This window comes from Ammospiza nelsoni, chromosome 6 (genome assembly GCF_027579445.1).
Source record: "Ammospiza nelsoni isolate bAmmNel1 chromosome 6, bAmmNel1.pri, whole genome shotgun sequence".
NCBI lineage: Eukaryota > Metazoa > Chordata > Aves > Passeriformes > Passerellidae > Ammospiza > Ammospiza nelsoni.
Genome location: NC_080638.1, coordinates 36,173,548 through 36,195,088, shown reverse-complemented (window position 1 = coordinate 36,195,088; position 21,541 = coordinate 36,173,548). Strand labels below are relative to the sequence as shown.

General features: G+C 33.7%; 1 protein-coding gene across 6 annotated transcripts in view; it reads left to right on the top strand.

The window, feature by feature from the left end:
• The window catches only part of NOVA1 (NOVA alternative splicing regulator 1), a 141,251-nt gene that overhangs the window by 99,026 nt on the left and 20,684 nt on the right, over window positions 1-21,541 (top strand). For 5 of the 6 annotated variants that reach the window (XM_059475322.1, XM_059475325.1, XM_059475326.1 and 2 more), the window contains 2 exons: window positions 3,555-3,721; window positions 13,853-13,924. In XM_059475322.1, coding sequence (XP_059331305.1) covers window positions 3,555-3,721; window positions 13,853-13,924 — 239 coding nt within the window. The remainder of the gene's footprint in view (window positions 1-3,554; window positions 3,722-13,852; window positions 13,925-21,541) is intronic. The other variant, XM_059475323.1, reaches the window with a different exon arrangement.

Here is a 21,541-nt window from a genome sequence, read left to right as displayed (position 1 = left end):
GGATTAAGGTTTCCTTTTTACTCTGATGGTTTTACAGATAAATTTTTTTGGTGAGTGTACAGGCAAGTTATTTTTGTGCAATTAGATTCTGCCTCTTATTTGATAAGAAAAAGTAAAAACCCACACATGCAAATTGAATTTGGGTTCTAATATGAGAGGAAAGAAATGACGCTGCACTTGCTGAAAAGTAATTTAATTTGAGACACTTAGGGGAAAAAATAAAAACAAAACAAAAGATTGTAGAAACTCCAGCAGCATGTTTTTAGATAGTTTTTTTTTTTCCAATTTATAGCTACATGCCAATTTCTACGATGGACTTTGTCATTATTGAACATAAACATTCTTTCTGGGTTTATTTAATGTACAGGGGTGATGATCACCTATTCTACATTTAGCCATTATCTTTGTCAAAATTATTCCTCTCTTGTATATGTTTTGTATCTTCAGATATAAAAGGCAGTGTTCAATACATGACCCTAGCACCTGAGTTGTAAATAATTTTTAGAAAGAGAATAATTTTATATTGTTTATGCTTTTAGAACATAAATAAGGGCAGTGAGTTTTGGTAGTTTGATTTTCTTTGTCAGGTATTTCAAAAATTAGGTCTGCCTTTTAAATCCATATTTTGAAAATCATGTGAAAAAAAATATACATACAGACAGGTGAGCTTTTGTTCACAGAAATGTGAAAAAAGGATTGGATAAAACTGTTAACTGAAAATTATAAGCAGTCTGGCACTTTAATTCATACACTAGAGAGTCTTAAAGCTCTTAAAATAACAGAAATTTCACCAGTGTTAGTGATTTGTAGGTTTATTTTTGCTATACAGGTTGGTCACGTAGCTGTCAGTTTTTCTTTTGCGTAATTCTTATAAATTATTGTACTTTAGGATCTGAGTGAGAAGCTATTACAGTCTGAAGGAATATGACAACATTGCCTTAAAAAGATTAACACAATTCAAAACTGTATAGGTATACAATTTCTCCATATTTTATAACTTTTAAATTTTTTTGTGCGTGTGGCTATTAAAGCAAATATGCAATTTCAGACTTGAACTCTGTGTGAGATGTGTTGCTGCACAGTTTTATTTTTCCACGGAGCAGTGATTTCTGCTGCTGCATCCTCGTTCATACATACTGAAATGTAGCATGCTTGGTGTTACACGCAGCATGATACTTTTATCACGCAGCACCTTCTGAAACAGCAGAGATTGCAAAAGACCCTTTGGTCACCGAGCAGCGTCAGGTGTAGCGCAGTCGCTGTTTGTCAGGGGTGTTTTCCATGCAGGTGTTCGCTGTGACAGGAGCCGTCCCTGCTCTCGGGATGAGCTGGGGCTGGCCCGAAACCCGAGCCGAGCCGTGTTTGCCCGTGTTGTCTGCAGAGGCGGAGGGCAGCGCTTGCGTGAGCTGCATTGATCAGCCCGCCGCGCGTCGCAGCGTTTAGGAGACAATTAATACTGCCCTGTAAAGACTCCCCCGAGCGTTTCCCTGGAGCTGGATCGCTTTGCACAGAAACCGCAGGCGGTGTTTGCAAAAGGGGAGGGAGCCAAGTAGGAAAAGGAAAAAGGGCATTAAGAAAGCTTCGTCTAGGAACCAAGTTTCATTTGCTGTGCTGGCTTTCACTCGTGGCACTCAAACTCCCTTTTCTGAGAAAGCGTTCGGAAATGAAAATTAGCTGTGTTTTGAAGCTGATTTGTTGAAAAGATGCTGCAAGAGGTCACAAAAATATTTGTAAAAGCTTCCTCTTGAGAAATATGCATTTGATTGGGAGACTTTTATAACTTGCAGTTAAGAGTGTAAACATTCTAATTTTAAATTAAGGATTAATAATCTGACATATTTTGGCATATTGGTTGACAGGTTTTAATTCTAATTTTAATTATTTTTAGATAGCGTATTTTGATAGACAAAGAAAAAAAGCATGTTTCTTATTCTGTCTTTTTAGCTGCAGTGCTTCTACCAGTGTTGAATTTCAGTATTGCCTGATACTTAACATAAAAACCAGATTTTAAGTATATGTGAATATGTTATCTGAAGAGCAGGCAAGGCTCTTAGTGTGCTTCTTCTTCTTTAAGTAATAAAATATTTAATATTAGAGATAGAAGCAGGTGAAGAGTATAAACTAATAAAACCTAATTTTTTTCTTGGAAATTCCGAAGGTTTCCATACTGTTCTCTGTTGAAGTCTATGTTGCCTTCTTGTAAGGAGCATATCTTAAGATGGTAAAAGCTGATAAAATTTTAAGCTTTATTTAAACATAAAATTAAATGGAAGGCAATTCTATTGAGAAGGTTGCTTACCACTCTGGTACATTAATCTATGTGAGTTCCCTGCAGATTGCACAGTGGAAGTGAGGCCAACCAACATGTGGTGAATTTCAGAAATTGTTGCAAACTTGTTGATATTTGCCACATCATTGCATTGCCATTTTCATTTTCTTATGTAGAGTGAATCAATTTTATGTGAGAAAAGAATAATTTGTGACCTTATATCAATAGTGTTTACTAGGAATATATAAATGAAAAATATTATTTTATTTATTTTTGTGCTAATTCTATGGCTCAGATTTGTTATTTTGCTCCCGTTCTCCATAGTCTTGAAGCAAAATATGCACTGACATTGAAAAGAGATATGTATCTGGCCTATGTTTACAACACAATCAGTATTAAGGTACTACTATATTTTTAGGAATACACCAATATCTTGATAGTTCATTTTATAATTGTCTTCTGTTAATAGAACTGTTCTACTGATATTTGAAGACAACAGTGAGGTGATGAATATAAAAAAATTGTGTATATTGGAAGTGTAAAGAATATGTTTTTGAAAGTATGGATTATGTGAAATTCTAAGGCAGTTTTACTTGAGTGTGTAGGTTGTCATATGTTGGTATTCCTGTAGAATGAAATTGGAAACTACAATATTCCTTTTTAAGTTGGTTTTGAGGGGTTTGGAGAGTTTTTTTCTAACTCCTGTCAGATCCTGTTTTTCAAGTGAAAACTGATTTTCTGGAACCTATTTAAGGGGTTTGATATGTGGAATACAGAACATGGATTGTTTCAGTGAAGTGTTATAATCTTACCCTTCAGATTGGTACTGAAAGGTTTTATATTTGTTTAGTCATATAAAATCATCTAAAAGCAGTCTCATCACAATAAAAAGAATCAAGGAACTATTTTTCAACAGTTCTGCATCCATCTTCAGCCATCTTGTAGATGTTTTTAAACAAGAAATCAATAGATAAGAACTGGTGTTGGTTTTCTGTAGCACAAACAGAACAATTTCATTTTGGAAGAGGGCTATGAGTATTCTGACTGATGTTAACCAGGCTGACTTGGAAAGTTGGTGATTGTGGGATCTACACCAATAGCTGTTTACAATGCCTTCTCATTGTCAGTATGTTATCTTTCAGAAATCTGTCATGTGTACTTTTAGGGAGGTATTTTTCATTGGTTTGGCAGCATTGCCTTTGAGCACCATCTTTGTGCCCTAGCTGAAGCAGTCTGTGGGACCTTGAAGAGTCCTCAGCATTCAGATGCCTTTTGGTATTTGCAGGTACAACGGAGCGGGTGTGTCTGATCCAGGGAACAGTGGAAGCACTAAATGCAGTTCATGGCTTCATTGCAGAGAAGATTCGAGAAATGCCTCAGAACGTGGCCAAGACAGAGCCTGTCAGCATCCTACAGCCTCAGACCACTGTTAATCCAGACCGCATCAAACAAGTGAGTTTTTGCTTGGGAATAGAGAGTCACAGCAGCTCCTTACAAGTCTTAAAGCTTTAGTGCTGGAAGGGGTAAACATAACATGTTCTTTATGAAAATGTTACTTTAGATTTTATTAACTTGCTGGTACTCTTTTTTTTCCTTGTACTTACATGTTCCATGTTTCTCAGCAGTTCTTTTAGACAGTATTTTATAAATTCCAGCGCCATGCTCTAATGTGTTTTTTTCATAAACTTTTTTTTATTGTACAAGTTGATAATAGACCTCTAGGTCTCAGTTAAAAATTGCTGAATTTTAATCTTAAATGGTGAACCCTCTGTAAATCTTAAGTGTTACTAAAAATCACATATTAACTGATTGTTCTCTTCATTTATGTATATAAATAAAAGAAAAAAGTTAACTTCTTTTTTAGGCCCTAAATAAGGTAATTTAAAGTCTTGCCTGTAAGAACTTGAAAACCTAAGGATAATTTACTTGGGAAGTTTTTTACAATTTCATTTTATGTTATTTTTGGGCATCTTTTTGCCTATTTTTTACTGACTTCATTCAAAATCTTTGGCTACTGCGAAAATTATTTGCAAGCTATTATTGCCCCAATTCTTTATTCTTTGATTTTCAATAAAAAAATTAATTTTAAAAAAATTTGCTCTGTAAGGAGAATGGGAAATATGCATCATACAGGATTTAAAGTTATTAGTGAAATTTTTTCTTGTCTCTCTGTCCTGTAGAGGAAAGATTTTAGTTTCTCATCTATCCTATGTGGGAAAAGATTGTTTTGTCCTTCTATGCTAGTAAGGTTCAGTTTTCCTATAATTTGGTAACTGTGTGCAATTATTTTACTTTGTATACAGTGACTTACACAGAATGCTTATATAAAGATGTTTTTGAGCAGGATGAGTTTGCAACAGACTGCTTTGGATGGATGAAACTATGCATAAACAATTTATATGATTTCTAATACTTACAAGTACTTTTTTTTCCGTATGCAGTAATTTTGCATACAAATTACTCTAGATAATTGATAATAAAATACAAAAAGGAAAGCCCCCAATTTTATAAGATTAGTTTCTCAATTACTAGACATGAAAATTATTATGCCCGAAAGATAAAGATCTGAAATTGATCTATATTTTGAGTGACTTTTCTGCTGATAAAATATTGGCTTTTATGCCAATATTTCTTAATCCAGTGGGAAATGAGTGTTTTCTATTGCAATAAAAAGTGGTTTTCCCCTTTTGAAATGAAATGAAGCTAGTTTTTTAGGTAAGTCAGTAAGATCCTGAGAAACTAGAGTACAGAGCTCTTTAGTGAAATGCCTAAATAATTACTCTCTTGTGTCTGAAGATGATATATCCTGTTGTCCACACATTTCTTCAGCAAATGTATTTGCAAAGTTGTTGAGGTTGTTTTTCTTTTATTTTGGGGGCTTGTTTTTTGATTGGTTGGTTGGTTTGGTTGTTTGTTTAGTTTTTGCTGGTTTTTTTTTCTTTTTAAACTTTTTTCCTCTTTTTTGAAAATTTGTTTAGTTTGGGATTTGTTGTTTTGAAATGTTAAGTTCACTTAAATTCTGGAGGGATGGATTAGTGAATGCAGTCACTACTAATGAAGCTAAGACAGACTAAAAGTACCATGTATACTAGCTTTGCATCTTAAAATATAAATATAATACTTGTATACATACAGGTGCATAATATAACATCAAATATTTGGGGATATGCATGTACATATGTTAAGCAATTTTAACTACAATGAATTGCTAAATTCTCTTTTAATGAGGCAATATCTGTTCATGATAAATTAACACACTATAAATATTGACTCAATCTAAAATTGACTCAAACCTAAAATCCATTATTTTTACCAAGAGATGAAATTGTTAGCTTAGTTCTTAGGTAGAATTTGGAGTGAATTAATCTGTTCTTCAGTGTCAGAGTATACTGTACCTTAATGAAAGATATAATACCTTGAATTAAAAATTTAAGTGAATAATATTTTATAACAGGCTGCCGTGACTTAGAACTCTAGCATTCTTATTTTCTTGAGAGTATGAATAAATTAAAATTATTAGTAAAATTTTAATACTAGTAATCTTGATTTTTTTTTTAAATAAGCTTTATTCTTTGTAATTTCTTCCTTTATGCAAAATTTTACATGATTATTCTCATCTCGGAATGTTACCCAAGAACACTGGCACACAAAGTATTACATTGAAGATTGAAGAAAATTTAAAGTTGATCAACTTTCATTTAGGAACGCTGAAAATGTTTCAGTCAAAAAGAAGATGTAGTTATCTCCCCATGAATAAAGATTCCAGTAGTTAAAGTCTTGCAAAGCCACTCATATCTGTATGAGAATGCAGCTCCCATTTCTCTGTTGTAATTTCTCTGTCTTGGGCTGCTTTATCAACATTCACCCCAGGGAAGGGAGCCAAGAAAGAAAATTTCTGGTTATAGATTCAACGAAGAAAGACAGTAGGTAAGACCTTTGCTGACTACTTGAACCTCAGCACTTTGTGTCTTCTGGAAAGGCACGGCACACAGAGGGGCTGACTCTGGCATCTCTCCTTGCTAATGGAAATCACTGTCTGAACCTTCTGTCCCTTTAGCTTCAGCTTTTTCAGCTGCAGAAGATTTGAAAGCAAATCTATGCGCTTCCTTTTGAGCCTCCTCCAGCTTGTTTTTTTGTCTCTCCTAATCCTTTGGATTTATCAGTAGATACCAGGGAGTTCTCTCCTCCAAGTAGCTCTGATAGATGTTTAATTGAAAAATGTTTGTATCTTCTATATCTACACAACATAGACAATCTCCATGGATGTCAACCATCTGCTATTTCTATAAGTACCATTAAACAACAACCAGCTGGTTCCTGTGCCCTTTTTCTTTCCAGAAACTGCTATGAGCATTTAGCCTCCTTTTTCTCTCTATAAATTAGTGTCATACAAACTCTTTCAAACCATATCATATCTCACAGGAACAAAAACATGTTTTCATGAGACATCATGAGCCTGAGCTGTTTAGTCTTTGTAATCAGCATCCAAAGCTTTAAATTTCACCTCTAAATTAATAGCAAGTCTTATGAACAATGGAAAAGGCTGCTTAAATTGATTTTATCACCTACTTCAGAAATTATTACAACTTTTCTGTAGGCTAGTTGAATTTTTCTTCCAGCTTTCAGTTAGTAGGTAGCAGATGTTGTAGCAGCCTGTCCAGGAAGCACGTGAAACAGAGATGGCCATTGCTGAACTGTGCATTTATGGAAGGAAAGAGGACCTATCTTAAAGATAATTTTGTTTTAAGCAGGACTTTGCACTGTTGGCATTCTGAGATCCCTTCCTACCTGAATGATTCTTTGATTCTATGAAATGTGTGGGTCTTTTAAAACATAGAAAAGAATTAGAATTTCCTCCTCATAAATCAAGGAAGAAAACTTTATTGCTTTATTGTATAAATAAACTTTCCTGTATAGAATGTCCAATTAAAGCTTTCACTGGAACCAGTTTCACTTCAGCTTTTTCGATAGATAATTAATGTCTCATGAGTTAGACTCCTGTTTATTAATCATGGTCCCAGTTGCTTTATTCAAAACCTACAAAAGTTATTGTCTGAACTCAGGTCTGTAATTTCATGTTCCTCTTTTGAAAACAACTGCTTTTACACCAGAAATGTTCATCAACAACAAAAGTAAAAACTTAATAATTTTTAAATAAAAAAAAATTTCTTTCAAATGCTTATATAGAACCTGAATTTAAGAATACACAGCTAAAAATATTGGCTTAAATGGAGGAGAGGGTGGTTGGTTTGGATTATGAGTTCTTCAGACTATAAAGACTCAGTAGACTTCATAGAATCATGGAATGGTTTTAGTTGGAAGGCAAATTAAAGATCATCTAGATCCAACCCCTTTGCCAGGAACACTAGACCAGGTTGCCTTATCAAACCTGAACAGTTCCAAGTATGGATCATCCACAGATTATCTGGTCAACCTCTTCTGGTGCCTCACCACCATCACAGCAAGGCTTCCCCCTAATATCTAATCTAGATCTACCTGTTCCAGGTTGAAAACCTCATCCCTTGTCCAGTCACTACTCCACCTGATAAAAAGTCTGTCCCAATCTTTCCCATGGGCCCCCTTTAAGTGACGAAAGTCAGCTCTACAGTCTCCAAGAAGCTTTCCTGTCTCTAGAATAAGCAATGCCAATTCTCTCAGCCTGTCTTCATAGGAGAGGTGCATCCAGTTGCTGATCATCTTTGTGGACCTATTCTGGATCTTCTCCAGCAGATCCAGGTGTCTCTCCTATCTCGAGAGTCCCAGAGGTAGATGCAGCCCTGCAGGTAGGGTCTCACGAGAGCAGAGGGACAGAATCACTTCTCATCCTCATAGACACACTTCTTCTAGTGCAGCCTAGGGTGCAGTTTGCTCTCTGGCCTGCATGGGCACATTGCTGGATTGTATTCAGTTCTTAATCCACCAATATGCTCAGGTTCTTCCTTCCTGAAGAAACTTTCATTGGTTGCTTAAAAAGCCTATGCGTTCTGAGAAGCTTTTCTTTTCTTTATCATCTGTTGAAGAAAAAAGTCTGTCACCTAGTAAATCCTACTAAACTGTGGAATGAGAAAATTAAAGTTTTCATTTAAACAAAAAATAAGTAGCTTCATCGATAACAGTATCTTTTCATCTAGTTAAAAACTTCTCATGAACATTTTTCACTTGTGAACAGAGCTGAAAAATCACACCAGCTGTCATTCTGCAATGTATAGTAAGATATGCAGAGGTCTTCACAAGTTGCAAGAACTAAAAAAAGCTATTTAGTTCTGTATGTTGAATCCAATGGCAAAAGTTTAGTATTCCATAAAAATATATGTACTTTATCCTGTCCCTCATGTGCTTAATTCTGCTGGCAGATCGCTAGTTTTATTTTCTGTTTTATTTCAGCGGTGTTGAATACAATCTCAATATTTATGCAAAACTTTGTCTATGAATGCAGTGAAGTTAGTAGCTGTTTATTAACTCTTCTGTGCTTCAAAGTGGAATGAGAATAGAATATTTTGTTGAGGGATGAACAGTAGCATTCAACTTCACATAAATTTTCAGTAGTGTTTTGGTTCTTCAGAAAATTCTTAAGTTCTCTTATATACCTTCTGGTGGCTTTGCAGTTTTGGTGTATCTTTCTGTATTCCAAGGTATCCCAGAATGAAGAGGTAACCGTCTCTTCTAGATTGCACCTTAAACCTGTATTTTATAGGATTTCTCATGACTGTGCCTCGTTATGTACTTGGGTTTACTGTTATTTCTATGTAACAGCACCGGATCTTGTAGTAGTTCTATGTTACTGTGACAAGTTTAGATGAAAGAGGAGGTCCTCGTTCTTTTTTGTGCCTTTTACTGTAATAGTAATTCTAAATTGTTCCTTTCATCCAGAGTTGCTCTGGTAATCCAAATGGAACCTGGTGGTTTTCTTCAAGCTTCTTATCCCTTCTTGTCTTTGACAAAACATGAGATAATCCTTCTTCATGATCATACTTAACCATACTTATTTCCTTTCTCAAAGTCAGGTTCCCAAGAGTTCATAAATACACGAGTTACCTCTTAGTCTTTTTGAATTTCCCTATGCCCTGTCTCTTCTTCCACTCAAAAGCAAAATCCAATGCAAAGAGACTGAAATATAATCAAAATTTATTGTATTTGTTCTTTACAGAAATGAAAAGGTAGGAAAAAACATAAGTCACTGAAGTTATCAAAGTAGCCTTTTTACAGTCTGAATTGTAAGCAAATTGCTAATCCTTGATTATTTCTTTAGCCAAATTATATTTTTTGAAACGTGTTATATATTTATATAGACATCTCCAAGATAAGAATCTTTTGGCAGAGTTACAGATTAAAAGAGATCACAGCAGATGTGAAGAAGACTGTTTAGCAAAGCAGCAGTCTTTTATCTCTGATAGTGTTGAAAGTCTATTAAGTCAGTAAGTTGTGCAGTGGGGCCTCAGAATCCTCTCTGTTTCTCATTTTAACTGCAGAAGGTCTTCAACTGTTTAATACAATTTTTTCAAAGATAACACCTTTTCCTAAAGTGCATTAAAATATTGACTTAAGCAAAGTAGTTTTATCACAGTAATTTCAGTGATTAAAACCACCAATATAAATATATGCAGGACCTAAACTCAGCATTAGGTTAGTCTTAATAATTATTTATTGCAGGTAATGTTGTTGCCAAGATCTCCTTTGTTTGGCAAGCTTTGTAGTGAGAAACTAGAAAATGGTAAGCTGTAAATACAGTCACCTTCACATTTAAATTATCTTCTTTCTATGCTTCATGTCTGTAAACCTGTTTCAAATAATATTTTCTGCCTTTTCTTTCTAGTCGTAAATATATAAATATACTAGTAAGTACTGAGAGTTAATTGTCTCAGTACAATTTTAATATTTATTACCCATGGTGTGAGTAAGTATTGAAGTTTCTGTAGTGTAAAAATTTATATAAGGGTGTCATAGTAATCCAAAGAGGACTCAGAGACCTTTTGAAACACCATGCAGGTGGACTGTATGTAATCATTATTGCCATGGTGCAGCTATATCTTAACTTTATTAATCAAAAAATATAAAGAATGGAAGTGTGGTGATTTGACCGTATTTCTGCACACCCTTTAGTTTATTGTACTCCCTGAGAGAAGTCTCTCACAGTACAGTCAGTGCTTGGGCACAAAGTAGTAGTATTTTCTTGGACTTTCTGAAGATGCTACACCTCAAATATGATTAAAACAGAATTTTATTTCTAAAATTAGGCTCCTTTTAAAATATTTAAAATCTGTATTCTCAAATACATGTTCTAGAAGGGTAAAGTCAGAACAAAAATACTGTAACCATTATTGTATCATAGGTATTAGGAAAGGTAATAGTATTTAAGAAAACAGAGAACTTTAATTTCTTCATGGCTTAGATTATACTATTCAAGAAACACCTTAAAAAACAGTCTGCAAGTTTTAGAAGTGGTGTGTGGTAGAAATTCTAACTTTTTTTTCTATAACATCAGTAGTCAACCTGCAATTTCAGGAAATCCTCAATTACTGTATGGAAGTAGCAGATTCAAAAATTGAAATTTGTAATGTAAATTCATCTTACAATTTCTAACCTGTTTATACATCTCATTGTCAGAAACCTAACTACTAAATTTGAGTGCTTGCCTAATGCAAAAGATTTGCCAATTTTAAAGCATTCTATGCTGCATAATAAGTCAGAATATTGATCTCAATCCAACTTTCTAATTTAAGGAGCAATTTTGCTGAAAAGTTTCTGCAAAGCAATTGAGACTGTATTATATTTAACAGCCAGTGAAAATTCAATACAAACTCCAAATGCCTGTTTCTGGTGGGGGCTTTTTAATGTTTGAAAAACCACTCTGTGTTATTTTGATATGAGAAAAATAAATAGGTGTATCTTCAGAATTATAGGGAGGCTTGAAAAGACACTAATTCTTACAAAATAGTGTCAATTATTTTATATATATATATATATATATATGTGTGCGTGTATGTGTGTATATACATATATATATAGATATAAAAGTAGTTATGTCGATCAAGCCTCAAATACAAACAACTTGATATACAAAGGAAAAAAACACCAAGTAAACAAGACAAAAAATAATTATTTTCAGTATTTAGCCTTTTTTTAATAAAAGGTACTTCTCATAGTCGATTCTTGTACATTAAGACAGTCTTTGCTTTTAAATTTATTAATCTGTTTTTTCCATTGTATTTTAAGCAGGCTTTTGCTCAAATAAATAATGAAATGCTTCTACGTAGTAGATGTTATAGTTCAACAGCCACCTGAAATTCTTATCATCCCTCCTTTTTTCATTACGGCTATATATTTCTGTGCTTTAGGAAGATTGATATTAATTGAAAATTGAGATGTTGCCAGTTTCTTAAATCATCTGTGGTATCAGTGATTGTCATTATCCAGTGTTGAAGTGTTCTACATATTTCCCTATAAATCCTCTAGTTAAGTTTGATAACGACTGTGAAGAACCAACTATTTTTCCTTTTAATAAGCAACCTAGCATACCTAAACAACATACAGGACCATATGTGCTGGTTAACTGTGGTGTTGACAACACAAATTATCAGTTTTCTGAAACATTTTACTCAAGATATGTTAGAATTTCTTTTTTTCTTTTGGAGATTTCAGGATGGAAGTTTAATACTTAGCTATAATAAAGAAAACCTATTGGGACAATAAACAATTCTTCATTCTTTTTGGTTGGGAATTTTGTTTTGTTTTGGGTATTATTTTTTTTGTAATTTTTTCCTGTTTTGTCTTAAATGATAAAAATCAGTTCATTGCAATTTCAGACTTTGGTAAGAGAAATACTGCATCATCTCACTAAATCAGAAGTATAATTCTATACCTGAACAAGCTTAGCTGTGTACCACTGTGGAATCAGACACATCTGTTGCTAAATAATTCTAGCCCCTCACAAATGGACCCCTCATGATGGTCCCATGTTTGGTACTTTAAGACATGGGAGAATCCTTTATAATTCCTTTGATTTTTACAATGTGGGGTGCCTGCTGAGCAACAGCAGTTTGCCAACTACATTTTTTTTATAAGGTCCTATACATGATAGTATTTTCTACATAACCATCGTGAAAGAGTCCCAGTTGATGCTTAAACTGTTTTTATTTGTTTTTATTGCTTTACAATGAGTAACAAGTTGGAAGCACAAAATAGAGACCTGTTTCTTAAGGTTTTATTTTTCCTGTTTTGACTGCCTGTTTATGTACAAACTATGAAAAATGGATCTTCATACTGTTTAACATACATCTAAAATATTTGTGTGTGCATATGTACAAGCCCGTATTTTGCTAATACACAACTTTATGCATTCACAGTGTCCCAGCTTTCTCATATGCATTAAGAGTTTTAGTGCAAAAGTATGTATACCTATTTTATGAGGGACTGTCAATGATTGTAAGTAACAGAAATGCTGAAAGTGTGAAATTTGCTTTATTTATTTCTAAATAGTTTTGGTTAGTAATTATATGAGCATATGATAAATTCCATTGTATAGCACTTTAACACTTATTTCTTGACATAAAAATAGTGTAATTTTTGATATATTATAATATTTATATATTGCAAAGATGTCACAAAGATGCTTTGAATAAGTATTGTATGTTATGTTTTGAAAATTGGAATTCTACTTTTTTACTACATTTATAAAAAGAATAGAAGAGTTCTTCTGTCACGATCTAATACTTTTAAGAGAAATGTGTATATAAAATTTTTAAACAGAGCAGTGCTTTTTTAATATGTTCAAGAATTAATGTTAAGCATATGTATATTATTTAGAAAAGATGATCAATAAATGTGACTCTTAATTCTTTTTTGTGTTTATTTTGAACACAGAAGTCTAATAAGGTGTTGACCTTTGCTCAACTAAATGAACGTTTTTAAGACTAATCATAAATATTTTGTAGTTATTTGTTATGAAGGTATTAGTTGCATGTTCATCCATCACGAGATTGATGCTTACATTTTTTCACCTGCTTCTAGATTTAAAAAGATCAATGAATGTTTTAGCAGTTAGAATATAGCCAGAAACGCGGTAGCTTCAGCGTAACTGTTGTAAGGTATGGAATACAGTTTGCTGGCTATAAGTCCTTTCTGTACAATGGTGCTTTATTAAGTGCCAGAGTAAATGTCTCTTAACTTCTTTCAGACATTGGCCCTGTTTGTTCATAGACTGATAACTGTTTCTAGTGTGCTCATTGAACTTGCTGGAATTTTTGTTTACTTATAGTCTTCATTTTCCCCAAGAGGAGGAGAGAGGAAAGAATATATTCCTCATGTGGTCAGCATATTTTTGAGTATTTATGTGAGTTCACCATCTTGATTTCAAGTCATGAATTTGTTTTTACATGCATAAGCATGCATATTTACATGCATTATTTATCCAATTGACTTTAAATTCCATTAAGTTCCAATGAGTAGGAGAAAGATTTTTGTCTTAGGCATTTTTTATTTCTTTTAATTTTCTAGTTATGTTATTTTGTTGGTTTATTTATTTTTTTAACTGTTCAGTCTAAGGCTTGTAAAGGTTGATTTGCTCCTGAACTGCTTTGTTCCCAGACATTGCCATCTTCCCCAACTACCACCAAGTCCTCTCCATCTGATCCCATGACCACCTCCAGAGCCAATCAGGTACAGTATCATCCTACCATCTACACCATACTTTTCACGGGTGACAGCTTGCAAACTGGAGAAAAAGATATGGTGGGTTAAGGATTTATTCGTTCATTCACATATATACACCCATAACCATAGATATCTAACTCTTGTTAGAAATTGGTAAAGTAAATTGAAAGTATTTTGCTTCTTATAATTTATTTTGGTGGGCTTTGTTAAAATCTCTGATGAAAGCAAAGTATCTTTTAAAGTAGTTGGGTTGCTTTTTTTTCCCCATTTGATAAAATGCAAGGATACAAAACTGGTGTGTTTGTAGACAGAGTAACTCTTGGTTTATATATGTTTGTGTATATATGCACACACGTATTTACTTCCTTGATCAGTTTTAAATTATAATAGAATTACCCCTAAACCCACGCTTAAATAGCTGGAATTCAACCCAGCAATGGCAAACAGACTTCCTTATTGCTGAATTTTGAAATGTGTCTGTGGACAGTAACATAGGGGCATTATTTAAATAAAAAAGTAGTTTAAATGAAAATTTATTGATGAAGAATAAAGTAAAATTAAATCTCTCTGAAAACTTTCTAAACATATCTAAGTAAGTTTAATTCGTATCGTATTTTTAAATGCATAAACTGTCCTTTTAGCAGCATGTCAATTCTACTAATTTATTTTTATTTTAACTGGAAAAGGCTGTGTCCAGTTGACTGTGTTCACAAGCTATTATATTATCTTCATCTTCCCTATAAAAACTGTAAAAAATTGCTACATACCATGCTTTTTATAACTTCTTCATGCTTAAAAGTAACTTATTTATTTTGATGTACTGCTAAACTTAATGTACTTTGTGTTCGAATAATGTAAGTATTTAGTATATGCTAAGCGTTCCCACAGTCTGTTTCAGTTAGCTGAATGTTGCTATTAGATCTTGCATAAATAACATCAAATATGAGAAAAGTTTACTTCACAAGCTAATTTTCCCTGAAAGTTAACACTGTTATTAATTACTAATTCTCTGATATTTTTTTAACTGCTTAGAACTTGCTGGTGTATGAACAAACAATTTCACACGAACAGAAGCAAATTAAAGCATTATACCTTTGATCAACACATGACATTTATTGAAGGGGGTGTCAAATACAGAAAGTAATAGAATTTAGGAAGAAATTGTATAGATAGAGGAACTAATAAGAAAAATACAGGTTGTGATATCCTTGACTTCAACTTGAAAGCCTTCTTCATCAGCCTGCTTCCATTCCAGCAACAGTTACTTGGCTTCATCATCATTAAATGACAAAGATGAAATCTTTGCCAACACCTAGGGATGTTTTATTATGAGCTCTGTTCAGCTTTTATTCTCTCTCTCTTAATTTTAGTATTTTGTTTATTTTAATTAGAAGGTTTTGAAAATGAGTGTAGGGGTTGTTTTTTAACAGATTCTTACTATCTTTCTTTTCTTTCACACTTTTTTTTAATTATAAGTATATCCTGATGATCATTATTTAGAGAAAAAGGAAGAGGTGCTTTTATTTACAGGATATACAATTTGAGCATATTAATTAGCATAAGAGAAGCACCTACTTTGCATCTCTTCTGTGAATTTTATATTATTAGAATTATAGTGTAGTGTATAAGCTTTAAATGACCTTTCGATAGCTAAAAATACTTATAGAAAGTTGTTCTATGAGAATATTGTCAAGTAATGTAGCTAAATTCACAAGCCAAATGACATGTATGCTTTGTGTCCTGTCTGTATTCCAAATTACATATTTTAATGCATTTTATTCATAACCTGTGTTCAATTCAGTTTTCATACAAGTAATCAAGACCTTTTTTGAACAGCATCAGAACTGTATATATGAAGAAGAGTAATGAGTTCCTTAATTGACTTTTGGAACTGCTTTTATTATTAACTATTGAAACTTGTACAGGTTTATGATTATTTTATCCCTTCTCGTATTTTCTAGTGATTTCTAGCCATTCCAGCAAGCAGCACAAAGCACATGATAAGGCAATTAAGGCCTTTCTGTTCGTTCTGGTGATAAGTGACATCACTGGCAATTGTTCCCAGGCTGTAGTGATGATTAGCATTCAGCACCAGGGTATCCACAAGTATCTGCACTGCGGCTGTCACATGGAAATAGGTTCCAACACAATCACCTCAAACCTATCTGCAGCCACATGAACACCCATCAGGAGAGTATGAGAGAACGGTAGTAAATGTTTGTTTTGATATATGGCTGTGTAAGACGGCTCTCAGTAGAAAAATAACCATTCAGGTAGGAATTTTCTCACAAGATGGTATATTATGATAACACGAGAGAGCTTAGTTAACTGGATGGATGTCAGGAAAGTCAGTGTTAAGATGTAAGATGAATTCACAGCACGCTCTGTTGTGTGCATAAGGTAGCATATTAGGCTTAAGATCATTCCATTTTATGTAATGTTTTACTCATGAGAAGATGATATTTTATGTTAAAGATTAGAAAGGTGATTAAGCAAACTTTAAACAATACTTCATGCTGGGTTGCTGTTGAAGTGAGATTTTTAAGCTGGGTTGGAGGACTCCCCCCTAAGTCATTGCGATTAGAGAATTGTCGAGTCTGTGCTTTGATGAGAACAGCTGATGTGAGCCTTGTGCTACACAAGCGTGTCAGTTGAGTTCCCCTGACAGAGTCTGAGCAATTTCTAGACACGCTTTTTAATACAAGAAGAAAATAGCACTGCCAACAGAGGTCAGAGGAAGCTAGGCAGGAAATCTGGCTTGTATTAGATCTTCCTTTTAATGACTCACTTTGCCTCCATTCAGATGAGGTCATAACTCCTTTGTATGGCAGTTTCAGCTTTTGATGAATTGTTTTTGGAAAAATCCAGTGTTCGTGAACTACTTGTTTTATGATTCTCAAGGAGAGGATAGTCTCTGAAAATGCCTTATCTAGTGGAAGAGAAGTTTCTTTAGAACTGTCGTGTTTTGCATTTTACTGAGTTGCCTTGAGTGCAACAGAAACCTCTTCACTGGAAACACACACAAATGTGTTTCTCTTCAGTTCTTTGTTCCAGGAAGTTCTGCATCTGCCAATATTATTCTTGTAAATGTCTTGTTTTTTCAGTGGAACTTCCTTGGACCTTCATTCACATTAAAAATCCATACTCTGCAAAGTTCTCAAGGAAGAAGGAACCAAAGAGGCAATAGAATTAGAGGCAGTAGAATGTCCAATAACTTTTTTCCCCCTCCTGTCTGCCTATTGCTGAAACTAACTCAATCTTTCTATACTTTTAGACTAAAAGCTTCTGTGTTACACCCTCATGAGCTTGGTCAGCTCTGTTTATAGCCAAACACTGATAGACATATAGCTACCATGGTGAAACTGTTCTGCTGATGCCCCTGGAGCTGGCAGAATATAGTTTTACCTTTATTTACCAGGAGGAGGAAATCAATTTCACTTCTCCAAAGTACACTTCAAGAGGTAATTTCATCTCTTAAGTGATAAATAATTCACTAAACATCATATAGAACATGCTTGCTTTTCCTCTGTAGAACCCAGTAAAGGTACAAGTTTTAATTGTTTTAACAATTGACTTTAGATAGACTAGTATTTCTGTAATTAAACTGTTTACATATTTTTATTCTTTCACAAGATTATTTTTTTCTTTTTATCTGCCTGCGTAACTGATGTTACTCTTAATTTTAGAGGGAGAAACACACAAATATAAGTTTTTATTTCTCCTTTGCCTATTTGATATATACCTGTAAAGGACACTTGCATGTCTCCTTCTCCAGTCCTCCCTTTCTCCATGAAATTGGTACCACTGCTGACCTTTGCTACTGGCTTAAGAGAATAAAAGAGCCAAAACACACATTCATACTTACTAGTGAGTCAGGAGAGTAATGGGTAGGAGTCCTTTTTCCTTGCTTTACAATTTAGATAGGCTTAAGCTTAGCAATAGAATAGGATTTATCATAGCAAACTTTGAGTCATTAACTTACTATATAAACCTTTTATTTTTACTTTTTTAAAAGCACTATTTTTTTTCCCATGGCATTTTTATTTTACACAATTATACCTTCATTTTGGCTGCTTTGTTATTGCAAAATATGCAAAACCTGAAAATTTTATCATTTAGTACAATGTAATATAAAGTTTTTGGAGTGCAGATAGGTATAGATTTTGTTCATTCAGTCCTCAGGTTTGCTTTTTTTGTTTCAGCATTTCTTTCTCATCTTGTTGCTGCAATATCTATAATAAATAATACTTTTTAACATTTTCACATGATGGGACTGTGCCAGGGTTCTTGGAACTGCCTGTACTCAGCAGGTAGAGCACAAGCATATGGCTATTAAAATCTTGGTATTTGGAATTTGTGCTTTTGGCTTACATTGCCTCTTTCTTTTATGCAAAGTCTATAGCTTGCAGTGTGATATAATAGTACACATATAACTAGAAACTGGGAGATGGATTGATATTGTAACGATTGGTGCACCCCATCTCCCTCTCTGACTTTAAAGAACCACCCTATCCCTGTTTGCAAAATTGCTTGCAGAAGTTTCATATTTTTATTCCTCACAGAAAGGTAGAATCTGAAAATAAAGGCAGTCTGTAAAGCATGCTGACAGCTTTTAAAGGGTTGATGAACTCATATTTGACATATAATTTCTTGTGGTAGGTGGAGGGAGAAATAGGAAAGGAACCTTTGTTTCCATCTTCTGTTATCATTAAGACATGGATTTTTAAAATATGTATAATAACCAGCTTCAAATGATATTTTTTTTATCAGTACTTTAATCTTAATGCACAAATACTGTGTTTTAATGATGATCCCAGGACACTCCACAGCCATTGTAGGTCAGTGAGATATTATCTCAGTTTGCCTTTGAACTTTGATATGAGGCTTATTTAAGATATAATGTCTTGGATATTTTAACTGTAATATTAATCTATTTTTGTTTCCCTGATTTTAATGTCAATTTTTAGGGTAGTGTTGAGAAAATCTGTTTTCTTTTGACAGATGCTAATGCTGGATGGATCACTTGATCTTTCCAAATCTCAGTACTGTGTATTAAAGATCAAAGTCAATATAAAATTATTTACCATTCTTAAAAAGTTGCTGTAGAATTAAAAATATTATATAACTTTCATTGGATTACTAAGAATATTTGCTATGGTAATTCTCTGAGATAACAATTTGATCTCTTGTCAGCCAATCTGATTCATCACTGATAAATATGACCATTTCATTTACATCCAGATGATGCTGTCAGTGTTCTACAACACAAACCTAATATTCTGTTTGAAAGAGACTTTATCTAATAGACAGTGTTTTATATGGACCATAACTAAAGTATTTGGTGAACCAGCTTTATTTTTAGTTTAATAAGACAGAGTTCCTTTTTTGATTACAAGGTGCCTATGGCACACTGTGGATGGCACATAATAAATAATGCTTGAGACCGTATATCTTGAAAGGCTAGGAAGAATTACTCTCCTGTTCATGTGAGAGGATTCCAGTAGAGGTTCCCCTGGTTTAGATGTAACCTTTCCTGCTTATGTACAGCTGGAATCCTTCATTTCATGTCTAAACTCTAAGCAGAAGTAACCTACCCTCCATGGACTAACTGTAGACTTTCTTCTCGTCCTCGTGTTAATGCATAACTTTTAATATATTTATTTTGTCCTTTAACCATTTCTCCAGTATTTTTCAGTATCTGAGCTCAGTGCTTGTTTGCATTGTTTCCTTAGGATATATATTTAAATTATATAAAATGTTTAAACAATTTAAAAAATCTTACATGCAAAACAGTTTGGGGATTTTACTGTTCTTACTGTCTCTTTCAATTTTTCCCCTTGGGACAAGTATGTAGGTAATAATTTGGGTTTATATTCCATATAAATTTCATTTCCTTTTTTCTTTCCCCCTGCACAACAATTATAGGGGTCACTGTTTACTGTTCCTGTCTTAAATGTAGGAGAAATGTCAGGAACTTTCCTGAGAAATGGGGAAAGATGTAGATTCTCACTGCTAAGTCTCTGAAAACTATTGGCATGTTATTCATAGGATGTCATAAATGACCTGCCAATTTCAGTCCTGTAAGTAAAAATGTCATTCCTTGTTTGTGTATTTTGTTTGAATTATATGCTTGATAATAATTAGAATCACTTAGTTTCCTGTTTCATCCCCCCTTCAAAAAGATATATGTTCTCAGTGTAATGAACAGATTTACTATTACCTTCTATTAAAGTGGATAAATGCCTTAAACCAATACTTCCTCATGCTTTAAACTCTACCTGGTTGTTAGAGTTTTTGGTTGTTTTTCCCCCATAGATAAAAATCCAAAGGTAAAAAACAAAACAAAACCCCCACATATAAAAGCAAAGCTTATTAAAAAAAAGAGAGAAGGTCTTCGTTTACGAAGACTTAGATGATTTAGAAAACCTAAAAATCTTTGTGTGACTTTATGAAGCCTGCTTTTGATTCAAATAATCTATTTTTAAATCAGTATTGCTTAAGTTAACAAGCTGAGGTCATTGCTGTTTAAAGTACACTTATGACTTTCATGGGATTTATTCACTTTAAAATATTTTGTAGTGAACATGTAAAATGAGAATGCTTTTTTGGATTGAATGCATTCTGTTTGGACTGCTAGGGTTATCATCATCTTGTTTAAGTTGTTTAAGAATGCAAAAAGTCCCTCACTTATTTTAAGATGTCCTTTCATTTATGAATATTTGTAGATATGATATATAGGTTTTGGCATTTTTCCATGTCCCCCTACTAAGAGAAGGTCCTATCTGCTTAGGAAAAAGGATCATTGAACATAGAAAATTTGGAGACTACACATTTTTTCTCTTTGTCAAAATATGATACAGGTTTTCAAATGCCCTTTGCCAAAGGATGTTTAATTTCTTCATGTTCTATGTTCCTTTTTAAGTACAATTCTTTTATCAATACTAAATTAAAATGGATAGCGTGGTTTAAAATTTCAAATAATATCCATGTTCACGTTCCGTCCCAAATAAGCTAGAGTGAAAGTTGGCAACATATTACTCTGTGATCTAACCAAGGTTAGCTGAGACTTTGAGTTCTTAATACTCAGCTTAGTATGGTAGAAATACTGTTTCATTCAAAACTGCTGTTGGGTGAAAGATCCAGCCATATTCTCAGGTGCACAGGTAAGGAGTCACTGAGTGCCTTCTTCTCTGTTTGAACAACCCAGAGAAAACAGAAAAGCAGAGCAATTTCCAGAATGCAAATCTGGATGACTGTATTGTTGTTTCTCTGCTGCATAATCAGTCAGATGAAGGTTTGACTCCAAGTTTTCAATTATTTGGAATTTAATTTAGTGGCTTTTAAGGAGTTCAGAATTTATATGATTAAGGGAGAATGTGGGAAGAAACACTGAGTCTGTAGACCTTAGTGTTACACCAGGACAGATCCTTTACAGCAGACTGTCATGTAGAAAAGGCAATACCATGTTTTTCTGTCAGGTGTTAGTTGAGTGAGGCCTGATTAGGCCTGGCCCTAGAAGATCCTCCTTGTTAGTTAATTGGGTTTTTTCTGCTACCTGAAATATTTTCATTTTCACAAGCTGGCTGTAGGTATGGTGTAGCACTACAGTTTGCTAGGCTAGGC